Raw genomic sequence first — 12,936 nt, forward strand, 5'->3', positions numbered from 1 at the left:
GGAAAGCCATCTATAGCTTCCAAATTGACAAAGTAGCTTTGTGAGATTAATTGGCTTTTCAGCCTGGATCAATAGTCTGACTGACTCTGCGCCTGAATACAGATTCTGATTTTTATCGATCCTGTTCTCAATGTAGGTTATGGTATTACATACAATACAGCTGTGTTTTCATAGAGGCAGAAAGCTAAAGGTAAAAACAGGAGGTGGAGGTTATAGTCTGTGTGTCAAAGGTCAGATTGAACTAGCGTGAATGTAGCGGTGAAAGGTCTAAAAAACATACAGCTAGATCACTTCCAGACACAATGCTTCTCCTAAATATGAACTTAAACTTTTGGCCATTTGCACTAGCAGATATATTAAATGGACACTGTTGGCTGTTAGACTATTTGGATGTCAGGGGAAATTTCTGTTGTGGTGACTAGAAAGGTTCTTTAGACAAAGCTTACTTCTTTTTCAACCTGCGGTCCTTCTCAGCCTGAGTTCCCAGCTTGCCCATCCCCATATCCTGGCCTGCCATGTCTGGGTCCATCATGGTCGCTGAAAAGGGCATAGTAACACAGGAAATCAGTGAAAACAATCTGAAATTGATACTGTATGATACAAAATACAACAGTAAATACAACAGTACAATAATTCCACAATATTAAATCAAACACTTCAATTTTTATTTTACAATAACGGCAATTTGTTAAATTGCTCAAATTGCTGTCCTGCTTTGCTGGTATACCAGGCCTTTACAATCTTTTTGTGTTTTATATAGTTCAGTCAGTGTTGTTCACAACTGATATGATGCATGAAGTTTCTCTGATTCTGATACATTATGAGTTTTTTCAGCTGAGTGTAGGAGCATCTGGTTTCCATCCAAGTATGCATAAACATGGTCTTACATGTTATTACTACTAGTATTAGTAGCAGTATTACCGTCCTGAGTTTCAGTAGAGTTTGAGTTAATACAACAGGACACTAAAAGAATAATCTAAGTAAATCTACACAGTTTTTGGGTGAAACTACCTACATTAGATACTGGCTGAAATATCAGCATTTTGCAATCAGTATTCGAGTGCCCACCTTGTGGATCTACCATGACGTGTCTGTGTGCCAGATGTGCCAGTCTGCCTTTCTCCTTCTTGCCAAAAAGCCGTCCGATGGAGGATTTGATGCCCTTCTTCTTCGGCTGCTTGTGGAGGGAGTCTTGGCTGCTGGCTACACTACTCAGCGCGCTGGCCTCAGCCTCCAGAGAGGCCACGATCCTGAGGACACAAACACGCACAGAAGACATGAGCAAAAGAGTTGTGAAACGTTTCAGGTATGTTTTAATTTCATGAGGTAATTTCTCAAAAAGGCCAAATTGCTGTCATTAATAACACCTTGTGAAGAAAGTAAATGTATTTTTAATAAATATGGTGATATAATAGACAGTTTTTAGTAGTGGGCTCACCTATACACACCTCAATGTATATTTCATACCTTTTCAAGAATTGTCATCTCACTAACCTTTCTTTGCTGTTTTTGTTTTTCCAAGTCCAAGAAAGACTTTTTTTCTCTGCAGTATCCTGGAAGCTGCTTTCCCCAACTTCACTTTTTTAGCTTATTTATTCATGCCAATTACTGAGGAAACATCTAATACTGTTGCTACTGCCCGTGCTTCAAGTTTGAAAAAGCACCAAGATTATCTCTAGTGCTAAAAAATAATTCATAAAATTCAAAAATTGGAGCTGAACTGGAAGCTTCTAAGTGGGCAGCAAACCATCTCATTTTCATCCAAAGCAAAACACAGGCAGAGCTAAGACGACTACACCATCTGAAAAGCAGTACATCAAACTAACATTTTACAAGAAAGAATAGAATTTGCATCCAAGATAGAAAGGCAATCAAACAAAAAACTCCCCCATTACTCCACCAACGAGATTACTTCTGTCTTTACGAAATGTTTGTACAGCTGACACCTACCCTCGTGCGTCATTGTGCGAAGAGGCTGGCAGTGTGTGTGTCATTCGGACAGTGCGCGGCGTTGGAGGGGGCGATGTCTCACATTTGATGGTGGCCTTGTCCTCGCGGCCATCCTCGTCCACCGCTGCTATCTGAGGGACGAGGGCAAAGAACGGGACATTAGATGTGCCACTTGGATACTAATAAAACACCTATTTATCCAGGGTGTCATTATAGCAACCGTGTTATTAAACGGTGAATTCAGGGGATCTTGTGGTTTAATAATAATAATAATATCACATTCAAAATCTCTTGATAAAAGCCACGCTGTGTGTACCTTTCTTCTGTGTTTCCTCAGATCACTGGGCTGTTGGAAAAAAGAAAAATACAATCGTCAATATCCAGGTGTTGAAGCATCGACAAAAATAATGTTGGTAATAAATGAAAAACTATTGGCTCATTCATATAAATATCATACACCATTAGATGCTCATGAGCCTTTGCCCAATACCAGAACATCAATTCACAGATCAATACAGAGGGACAAAAAAGGATTTGTAAACATGTCTTTTCACCAAAGCCTTATTCCTTTAAAAGCCTCTGGATAAAAGGACGCATTTACACATTACAACCTTCTCTTGTTCTGGTGGATTATGGGGGCACATATGAATATTTTTAGAGGTATTTTTTTAATGTAAAAAAAAAAAAAAGGGCACATCTGGAGTGTTTCGGCCTCAGGTCAATGTGGAGAGAGTCAGAGAGGAACTGAGCTGTAAAACATACTATTGTCTATTCTGGGAAAAACTGTAAGGGATCCCTTTGACACCTGGGTTGCATGATGACAGCTGACAGAGCAAGACAGTTTCTGTCACGACTTTCTCTGCACGCTATTTTAATGCAGCAAGCCTTCAAAAATTCACGTCTTCTCTAGCTATACAGCTTAACATGCAGAGATACTGTAAAAAAATAAAAATAAAAACCTCTGGCAGAACAGCTGCCTAACCTTTATTTCTTTTGCTTCCTTATTTCTTTATACAACATTATGTTTACCACTGATTAAAACAACCGTCGACTCGATGCATAAGCTGCTATGGACATATGGTACCCTTTGCAAAAGGCAGTGAGAAATATTTTATATACACACACACACACAATACCTCTCTCCACTTATCTACATCTCTATGTACTTACAAATGTGGTACAATCGCTAAAAATACATTTTAAATCCCTAAAAGTACACACTCAAGACTTAGCATATACTCGCTCTAATCAAATGCTGCTGTGTGATGCAAGGACTGTAAATCCCTTATGGCCTTAAAAAGACATTTCTGGCTGTAAATCACTACAGACTAAAATCAGAGACAGCCAGACATTTTTTGCATTAGCTGTTGCTCTTGTAATGTAATGGTCGTCAGTCTTTTCATCAGTGTGATATCTAAGACACCACATCTCTCTGTATGAGATTGAACCTGGTGACATAATACATCTTGATACTGTGTTCTAGCATTACAAAAACAATCATACCGCTGGACATGGTTGTAAAGATCACAATATATAATGGAAAAGAAATTTAAAAAATCGGCTAATAGCACTGATTTGACCAATTTTATCTTGCATGAGATGTTTTGTGTTCTGCCGTTAAAGATTTTAAACTGCTATACCAACGAATGAATGCATAAAAAAAGGTCAGGCTCAGGTAAGAATCCTGATGAAGACCTACCAAGGTTGAAACCGGTTGTTTTGTTAATTGTGTGAGTGCCTTAAGTGTTTAAGAAAGGGTTAAAATCTCCAAAGAGCACAGAGCATAGTTTAATAATCAAAAATGTTGTGAACATACTATGTTCTTTTTTTTTTTTTTAATTAAATGTACTGACTAATGGAGAAAATTGAGGGTCAAATCAAAATTTCTAACTGAAAAAGCAGCAACTGTTACACAATTGACCTGATTTTGAGAATGGATAGTACATGTCGTTACTACACTGGGCTTGGTGGTATGATTAGAACAGAAAACTACATGTAGTAAAGCAATTTACCAGTGTCATGACCCCCATGCGCTCCATGTCGCGGGCGGGGCTTCGAGGATCAAGTTTGGGGGTGGAGTGTCCGCTGGGTGGGGAGGAGGAGGCCAAGGAGGAGGCGGTAGCTGAGGCGGTGATGGAGGCTCCGTGGTGGTGCATTCGAGCCAGGTTGAGGCCCTCGAGGCTGACACTGGCCACCCGGTTTTCAATCTCCTCCGCCCGCAGCTCTGTCGACTCCTTCTCCTCCTGGATCAGCCTTGGAAGAGGAGAAAGGAGGACATGAGAGGAAAAGTCAGCAGTAGGTATGTCTTCATCTCATATGGTCATGAAGATTTTGCAGTATAGAGCTTATATACAGTAACATCCAATTACGATAATTTCCCAATTGACTTAAATAAAATGGACTCCATTTTTTATTTCTAGGCAAGAATGATATCCGTATCACTGTTACAGACTGTAGCCTTATCTATAAAGGTCTTTGGAAGTGGATTTCTGGAGATTTGCCTAACAATTCCATTAAATACCTACAGTATAAGGCAAACTAATTAAAGGCCATATTGAGGAGATAAAAAGGCTAAACGTCAGCGGGTCATTAGTTTTTACATACCCAGGGTCTAACTTTGTAATTAGCTGAGACCTCGACTCCTTGGATTCATGATCATTATCTGCCATCAGATTTGAATGATTCCTGAAAGAAATACGGCACTGTGCCTATTGATGGGGATGCAAAAGGCACATTAAGAGCCCTTGAAATAAAGAACTAACTAAAGTTGCGCCTGGGGTTATTAATACTTATCAGCACAAGATAATTACAGCATTAACAAGCAAGAGGCAGATCACATTTCCCGAGACATTGAGTACGTACATGAAAAGTGGTTGGTTCACAGACAGGAAGCGTGATCTACAGCATGAGCTTGACAGAATCTTGCAGGACATTTCAGTCAGAATCAGTGTATTAAGCCATATTTTAGCATATTTGGGGGGAAATATTAGTGTCTAGAACATGCTGATAACAAGGGTGGATTGTGCTGCAGGTATGGTTTGAAAAGCTTCCTGCCTCTGTAGTTACTCACATGAATGCAAGCCGACCAATGTTCTCAATGTGTGTGTTGTTTAATACTAAAAAATATATATTTTGGATGGAATATCACTTAAAAAGCCAAGAATGGGAGTAGAAATAGGGCAAAGTTAAGAAATATTCCTAAGAAGCAATGGAGACATGGAGACAATGGAGTTGACCATTGAAAACAGGGCTTATTCCAACAACAGGATATCACCGCAAAGTCAGACATTTTAAGTAATCTGCAAAAAGGAATCCCAAAAGGCTTAGCCTTCCGGGTCATGATCTTAAAAATATAGAGTGCTAACTGGATTTCAAGTAAAATGGATTAGGAACGCAATAAGTAAAAGGAAGCAAATCAATATGTCTGGGAATCTGGCCTTTTATATTAATTTAATACTGCAGTGTGTGCCAGGTACCGAATCTCCTTGTTGATTGCATCCAGCTGCTCCTGCAGCATCATGGCCAGAGTTTGTGCATCAGAGTGGCCGCTGGGTGAGAGCAGGTCCATGGAGCTAAACAATGTTTCCCTGTCGTCGTCATCGATGTCCGACATCTCCGTGTCGCTCTCAAAGTGGTGGCCTCCCAGAACCCCTAGCTGCTGCGAGCGCCATTCATGTTCCCCCAGCGATTTAGCCTGCGCACAGATAAGATAAGGACAGACTATGAATACCAGACCATATATTATAAGTTCTAATTTAATACATTTAAAATCATTAGGGGAATTAGAGGCATCCTCAGGAAATTGAAAACCTTTTCTTTAGATAATCAAAAGTAACATTTTCTGTCATGTAATCTTATGAGGAGCAGCACTTTGTCACTAAAATGCCTTAAACTATTACTTTTCTCACAATATTTGTAGGACCGGGGCTATCTTCTATATGTACATTTTTATTTATTGTTATTCATCTCAACAAGCATGCAAGCATGTGACATGGTGAGTTTGTTGTCTCCTTTAAACTTTAAATTTAATTTAAGAGGGACACCATTTACCCTTGGAACCATATATTTGCTGTACAGTATGCTAATATTTAAAATGCTCCTATCCTAGGAGAGGCAAGAATGGACTCTTCCCATCTATACTGTCCTGGTGATAATTTCTCCTTCTAACAATGTATAAAAGCTATGCTAGCTCTGATGCATTGTGGCAAGGACTGTGCCTTAATGGTCACCTAAATTGCAAAAATCTGATGGCCACACCAAAGTATGAGTGCATTTTGAATTTGCGGTTGCACTTAGATTTACAAAAACAGAGCCTAAGACTGAGATCACCTCTCAAAGTTGCCTTTATCTCTCCCCATGTATACTCTTAATACTATAATTCACTTAAAAGTGCCTTAAAACATATTGAACATAATGCAGGATTGAGGAATTCTCAAGGGAACAAAAAGACAAGATGTTAATCTGATTTTAGCATCCTTACCAAAGGTTAATTATATTACCACATTGGAGACTTTTAGCGCTTAACATTGAAATACAGCCTCAGAAGATTTCTACTGGGTGTGCCAATTTCTAAACTTAAAGAGCTTCCAACTGGCTGCTCCAAATATTAAATTCAACTCTGTTTGATAAAACAGCAAACAAAAGAGTGATCGACCAGTGGAGCAGCTCCTACACCTTGAAATGAAGTACTATTAGAAGTAAAAGTAGAAACACTAGCATTTTAGTATAAAGGCACAGACAGATTGAAGACAAAAGACTCGGTGGCTCACCTTGGTTTCACGCAGACCCACTCGACCTCTCCTTGGCCGGCGGATGACCTTGGCTGAGCGGTAATGGTCCGACTGGGTTTCAGCCAGAGATCCCAACGAGAATCTGAGCTCAGCTGATGTGTCCAGATGAGACCTGAGAACCAAAACCTATCAGTAATACTAATATATCCTAAGTTACCTAGTGTGTGTGCCTACACTAAAACATTTTCTGGGTCTAATATATTGAAGATGATTATCCGAAACTGTTAAACACCTTTGTAGCACAAATCCTGCACAGGGACTTTGCTTGAGCTGTGAAGCAGATTACAAAAGATGTCACAACAAAAATGTTATGGTAATGTTCACAGTTATGGAGACAGTAAACCAATCAAATCTTGTGTTTGAGTACCTTAAGCGTACCTAATAGTCACACTGATGTGGTGTAAAGTGTACTTCTTGAAGGATCAGAACTCATTATGAATGCTTCTATGGCTGCAAATTGGTCTATGGAGGAGATTAAGGCTGCTACTGTCAAAACATCAGCATTGTAATATTAGAACTTCATGCAGCATGAAAGGGAAGCCAGAAAACAAGAATAGATATGGAGAGTTCAGTGAAACCAGTGTTTCTAACAATAGCACAGAGCAAAATGTTTCAGCAGTGACAGATAAAATAACAGAACTGCTACTGGAGAGGGTATATCTGTATTCCTGTATTTTATTTGCTTCCTATTACATACACAAACTTAGGTTAATTTGGTTATACCTGGCTACATTTTGGCCTTTTATCAAATCTCTACTCGATCTTAGCCAGTCGAATGTCATCCAAAGACAAAGTAACGGAGATGCTTCCTTGACTGGAGCTACGTGAAGAGTCTGTAAAACTCGACTCAAACAGTTTGAGTCTGTGTCCAAATAATCATAATCAGAAATACTTTATTGATCCCCGAAGGGAAACTCTTATAATGACTTATATGACTATAATGACTAATGTTCACAGACTCCTTCTTGGTTTCACACAGTTACTTAATTGTCTGTGTGCTCCAGAACTCCAGTGAACTGAATCTAACTTTTGTTTGGACCGATTTCTGAGAAGCACCAGACTGGCAAGTTTCATCACCAGAAGAGGCACAGATATATTCTCTTTATTCCCTTAACGGTCTGTAAAACCTTAATAAAACTCAGTTTTATTTGTCTTGGTTGCCTGTCAATTGAGTGGCTAAATCATGCGTAATGTATTGCAGATTGTCCCGTGGTAGTAGGTTCAGCAGGTGAGAATCCACCTAAAACAACTGATTGTTCACTAAACCCCTCCGCTGAAAAAAGACTGACCAATTATAGCTTAGCAACCATTACTAAGCATGACAGGCCTGTCAGGTAGTGCATTTCTTCACATGTTGAAGTGGTGTGCATGGGGCTGTAGTAAGAGCGATACTCAGCACTTAAAGAGTTTGAAGGGTGGTGTCTCTTAATTAAAATTAATGTTTATCTGCTCTAACATAAGCTGTAAATGCATGTCCTGCTAACTAGCTTAGTACCTACAGTAGTATGCCATTGTATAGTTACTTCAGGCCAAGGAGCATACCTCTAAGTAACTATTAGTTACAGGTTATGTAAAAAAAAAAAATCCATGTTTACAACTACAATTGGGGTTTAAGGCAACGTTAGCAGCTCTTTCTTGTTCTATATTGGTTTTGGGGAAGTTAACACTTCAGGAACCCCAGGTAAAGTTACCTTAGATAGCTTTACGTTCAACTAAAATCAGATACAATTTTCCTTATCATACTCAGAATACTAGCTCTACACTGCAATATATAAGAACAATGCTGTTTCTTTATTTAGTGTTACATCCTCTACGTGATTCATCAACTGGTGAAGATGCTGACTTTTTTGCCTGGGACATGCAGCTGTAGCATCAGTATTTTAGCACTATGTATATAGGCAACAAGTGTATATTTAAGAGCAGGCATAGCAACAGTATCTAAGGTTGGCCAAGCTTAGCGATCAGTCAATTTCACAAGTTGAGACAAGTGGAGATTTTCAGGGTCCAGTATTCTGAAGTCATATATGGCGTCAGTGTTAAAATATTACTGGCCTGCAAAAACCCATATCTTATATACCTATACCCATATATTAAGTCAAACCTTAAAACACCTACACACACAAACACACAGCCAACCTACCGTGACAGGGTGGGTTCTGTGAGGGAGCCTGCCCTCAATCTGAATTGGTCGAGCTCTGATCTCAGTTTCTCAATCTCCTCTGCCAGCTGTGTCTGGACGAAACAATTTGACAACATGTCATTACAGGACCTGTCTAAGATATTAAATGCCCCAAGAATGATTATAGAGCCAGTGGGGCTGATTATCTTCTTATTGCTGAAGACTAACTGATACTTTCTAGTGTTTGTTTTTACACATACTGCTTATGAAATTCTTGCTTATGAAAATGTTCCCCCATGCGGGAAGCTTATGAATATTCAGCTGCAGAGGTTTATAAAAAAATCTAACTAATGCCAACAACCAACCTCATTTCTCTATTAATACTTTAAATCATCTTCATGTAAAATATATGGAATTAAAAAAAATAAGTAAATCTGCCACCTACTTTTTCTTGGATTGACTCCTCGTACTGTTTTCTATAACCTTCCGAGTCTTGGATTAACAGATTCTGAAAAAAAGAGAAGAAAAAAAGGCAGGTGATAAAATCCATCTCCTCCTGATATTCATTGGACAGAACTGATATTGATAGGTTTCCATCGACATGGCAGCCATCTTTAACCTTCTCTTCTAGAGCTGCCATTCTCTCCTTCAGGTGGAGCTGAAGGCGCTCGTTTGACTCTGTGAGGAGTCTGTCCACCGTGTCGGAGAGTCGTTTGTTGTGCTCCTCATTCATCTTTTCTCTCTGTCGAGCCTGGAGGGATAAAGCACACAATTGAAGAGTTATATTTCAAAGTCATATCTACTGAAAAAAATGTGGCCACAACCCCTTCAAAATGTGAGCTGTAAAGCTACTGGTTACTTTAAAGCAGTGGTTCCCAACATTTTTGGCTTATGACCCCTGAATGCAAAGCAAAGCAATGTCTACTTGTGACCCCCTATAATCAGTTGCATTAGTCTACCAGTTGTGGCAAGTACAATCTTGTTCTGACTGAATAATTTTTAAAAGGCTAGAAACACCTAAAATTATTAAGTAATTTGCAATAAAAAGCAGAGGTCCTAAAAAAATTAATTGGCTTTCATATCCCATTAATAATTTTGTGACCCTGTAGATTGAACTCGCGACTCTTTTGGGGTCCCAAACCCCAGGCTGGGAACCACTGCTTTAAAAAGGGAGGGTATTATGGAAACAAGAAATGTCTAGTCTTGAGGTGGATTTTGCTATTAAAAGCGTTGTATAAAGCTGGTGGTTGGGCTGGAGTTTTTGATGTGATGAAATCCCATCATTCACACACTCCGTTCTGAACTGCCTCTTAGTGTGAACTAGAATAAATAATGATGCACTCTCTTAACTTTTCCTATTCAGGGTTCAAAATCAGGTTTGCATCCTGCTAGATATGGTTTTTTACATGCCTCCAAGTAGGGAATACCATCTTAGTGAACCCCTTCCGGAGGTTACAGTTATATTTTCATACTAGGAGTGTAAAAGTACATAGAAGTCATGGTTCAGTTTACACCCGGTTTAGAACAGCCAAATTGTTCCCCACCAATTGATTTAAAAAGGACGCAGGCGGGTCTTCCAGCTCCGGTGTTTTATTTACACTCACCATAGTGTGATTGACTGCACATCAGCTTGTGCTAAACTCAGCACATGCTGCTAACGGCATACTTAGTTTCCAGGCGGAACTCGCGCTTGTGAACTTTGGTTCCGCATTACGGGCTTCAGTCTACATGCCATAGTAGTCTGCGTGCAGCTGCATGCTGACGGTTCGGCACAGCAAACGTTACAGCCCTATATCATACAGTTTGCGTTTCTCACTCAAACAGGGTTTCTAGCATTTTGGGATGACACTACAAAAAGATTGAAGATGCTCATGATCTAAAATAAGTAGTATATTATTGCATCATTTGTGGGCATTTACAAACCATTCTATCAGCGGAGTGCGTGAAACGTTGATTTGGTCAAGTGTCATTGGTGATAAATCAGGCAATGTGTCATCAGTCACAGTCGCCTCAAGCTGTCATGCTAATGCAGGAGTGGCTGCCTGGTTAACGTTGCCTGGCACAACGCTTTCGTGGTGACTCACCCGTAGCAGCTCCTGGTTCTTCTCCTCCAGCTGGCATTCCAAGTGCCTCATTCGCTCCTCAATGCTCCCGTGACGCTCTTCCGCCTACAGATGGATCATAGCATAGACAGGACAAAAGAGGGCACGATGATCTGATGATCAGTTTGACAGCCTAAAGGGCAACAAAGAAAAGCAGTGGCGACGACACAAGCCAAAGCCTCTATCCCAAACTCAAAGATGGATATCTATCGTTTTAAAGCATAACTGCAAAGAGAGCTGGTTGAAACAAAGAGTGACAAGGAGAAAGATGGAGAACGAGGCCACCAAAGGACAGAATGAAAGAGGAAGAGAGCTCCTCCAGTACTGCCAAGTATGAGCTCCAGCCAGAAGTGCCATGCAGCTGTCCCATGGTGGTAGAACAGCCAGAGCAGAATCCCAGTAAACACGCTCGCCACAAAACACTAATAAGATAAATGAATGAAATCTGCTCTCTACAGGAGTTGGCAGTAGCTGTGATGCCCTGTGGGACTACCTTCCTAAGAATGGAGTTCATGTCTTGGAGTTTAGCTTCCATAACAAAGTGATAATCATCAGGGGAGGAAGAGGAGCTGGAGTCAGACTATGTGGCCGAGGAAGAGGAGAGGGACATGTTGAAACGTCATGACATGACACCACGTGCACACTTACACATAGGTATAGAAAAATCTAGAGACGAGGGCATCTGTGGAATGTGTCAACAGTATGTGTGTTAATGTATGTATGTGTGTGTGTTCCTACCTTGGTGAGGGCTGCTATCCTCTGGGCCAGTTCAGCCTCTACCTCCGGCAGCGTCTCAGCCTTCCTCATGGTCTGCTGGAGCTTCTGCTCTGCAAGCTCCAGCCTCTCCTGTAGCTGCCTGTTCTTCTCCTCCATCTGTAAACACAAACATCAATGCCATCAGCAGGTAGTCATTTAAAAGATTTACGAGATATCACATACTGTAAATTCTCCAATTAAATTCTCAAACACAATGTAGTTAAATGATAATGGCAGGCATAAACAAAGGCCACTTCCTACAGCAGTGCCATTAATTGGTTCAATGTTAAGCTCTTCTCAGTGAAACTTCCCACAGATGCTTCACATTAAAAGCCTAACAGGTAAGGTCCTCACTTTTTATAGTTGCTGTGTCCCAATTCCATACTACACACTAATGGTATACAGTATGTACTTTATACTACTACTATTGTCACATAATACTTTTTAGAGCTAGGCTGATAAATAGCTTAAAATTCTTTAAAGAACAAATTGAAGGGACTAATGTTTGTTTAGGTTATGCATTTATGAAAAAAATGACTATAGGCTGATCTGATATCACTATCTAATTTTCCATTATAAATATTGGTGTCAGTCAATCAATCCTCTATCAGTCGGGTAATACAAGAAATCAATTAACTTATTAGTTGTGTACTAAGAGAAAATTATGCGCGCACCCATGGATGTCAAATTGCAAATTTGGAATGCCACTGCCAATTAAACCTCTAAGAGAAATGCTAAAATGCTAAGTGTTTTTCAAAGATTAAATTCTTATTTATTTATTGGATGAATTGTCTTGATTTTTTTGACATGTGAGTGGCTCCTCTATTTCCTTTGTGCGTTGCATTGTGGGACAATAGTGTCCATCAAAAGCACAAAAAACAAATGGATTTACTATCCATAGTGACACATTTGAGTATACGAATGGAATTAATTAGTGAGTGACAATAGTGTTTGTTAAAAAGAGAAAAACAATTTGTACTGATGAAACAGGTGAAATATACATTATCCTGAATTTACCAAGAAAAACAGGTAAACATAGCAGAAGTGTTGAACTTGCAATAACAACAAACAGCAGCAACAGCCAAATAAAACTCGAGCAGATAAAAAAAAACAGAGGCCTCTTACTAAAATATGATAAAAAGTACATTTAAAAGTGAAATTAGAAATAAAAAAGGTGTTTCTCTAATAGTCTGTTTCAAATAAAGGTCTGCTTTTCTGT

The 12,936-nt window shown here is 39.6% G+C and overlaps 1 protein-coding gene across 15 annotated transcripts in view; it reads right to left on the reverse strand.

Moving 5' to 3' along the window:
- ppfia2 (PTPRF interacting protein alpha 2) overlaps window positions 1–12,936 on the reverse strand; it is a 160,070-nt gene that overhangs the window by 17,445 nt on the left and 129,689 nt on the right. For 11 of the 15 annotated variants that reach the window (XR_006376727.1, XR_006376726.1, XR_006376725.1 and 8 more), the window contains 13 exons: window positions 11,700–11,834; window positions 11,455–11,541; window positions 10,944–11,027; window positions 9,479–9,610; window positions 9,305–9,367; window positions 8,881–8,972; window positions 6,720–6,852; window positions 5,427–5,644; window positions 3,963–4,203; window positions 2,267–2,296; window positions 1,951–2,081; window positions 1,069–1,250; window positions 447–537 (listed from right to left, as the gene is read on the reverse strand). Coding sequence is in view for 6 of the 15 variants with exons in the window: in XM_044185359.1 (XP_044041294.1) it covers window positions 447–537; window positions 1,069–1,250; window positions 1,951–2,081; window positions 2,267–2,296; window positions 3,963–4,203; window positions 5,427–5,644; window positions 6,720–6,852; window positions 8,881–8,972; window positions 9,305–9,367; window positions 9,479–9,610; window positions 10,944–11,027; window positions 11,455–11,541; window positions 11,700–11,834 (1,619 nt within the window). In the remaining 9 variants the exon portion in view is untranslated. The remainder of the gene's footprint in view (window positions 1–446; window positions 538–1,068; window positions 1,251–1,950; window positions 2,082–2,266; window positions 2,297–3,962; window positions 4,204–5,426; window positions 5,645–6,719; window positions 6,853–8,880; window positions 8,973–9,304; window positions 9,368–9,478; window positions 9,611–10,943; window positions 11,028–11,454; window positions 11,542–11,699; window positions 11,835–12,936) is intronic. The other 4 variants (XR_006376729.1, XR_006376728.1, XR_006376731.1 and 1 more) reach the window with 1 other exon arrangement.

This window comes from Siniperca chuatsi, linkage group LG23 (genome assembly GCF_020085105.1).
Source record: "Siniperca chuatsi isolate FFG_IHB_CAS linkage group LG23, ASM2008510v1, whole genome shotgun sequence".
Classification (NCBI taxonomy): Eukaryota; Metazoa; Chordata; class Actinopteri; order Centrarchiformes; family Sinipercidae; genus Siniperca; species Siniperca chuatsi.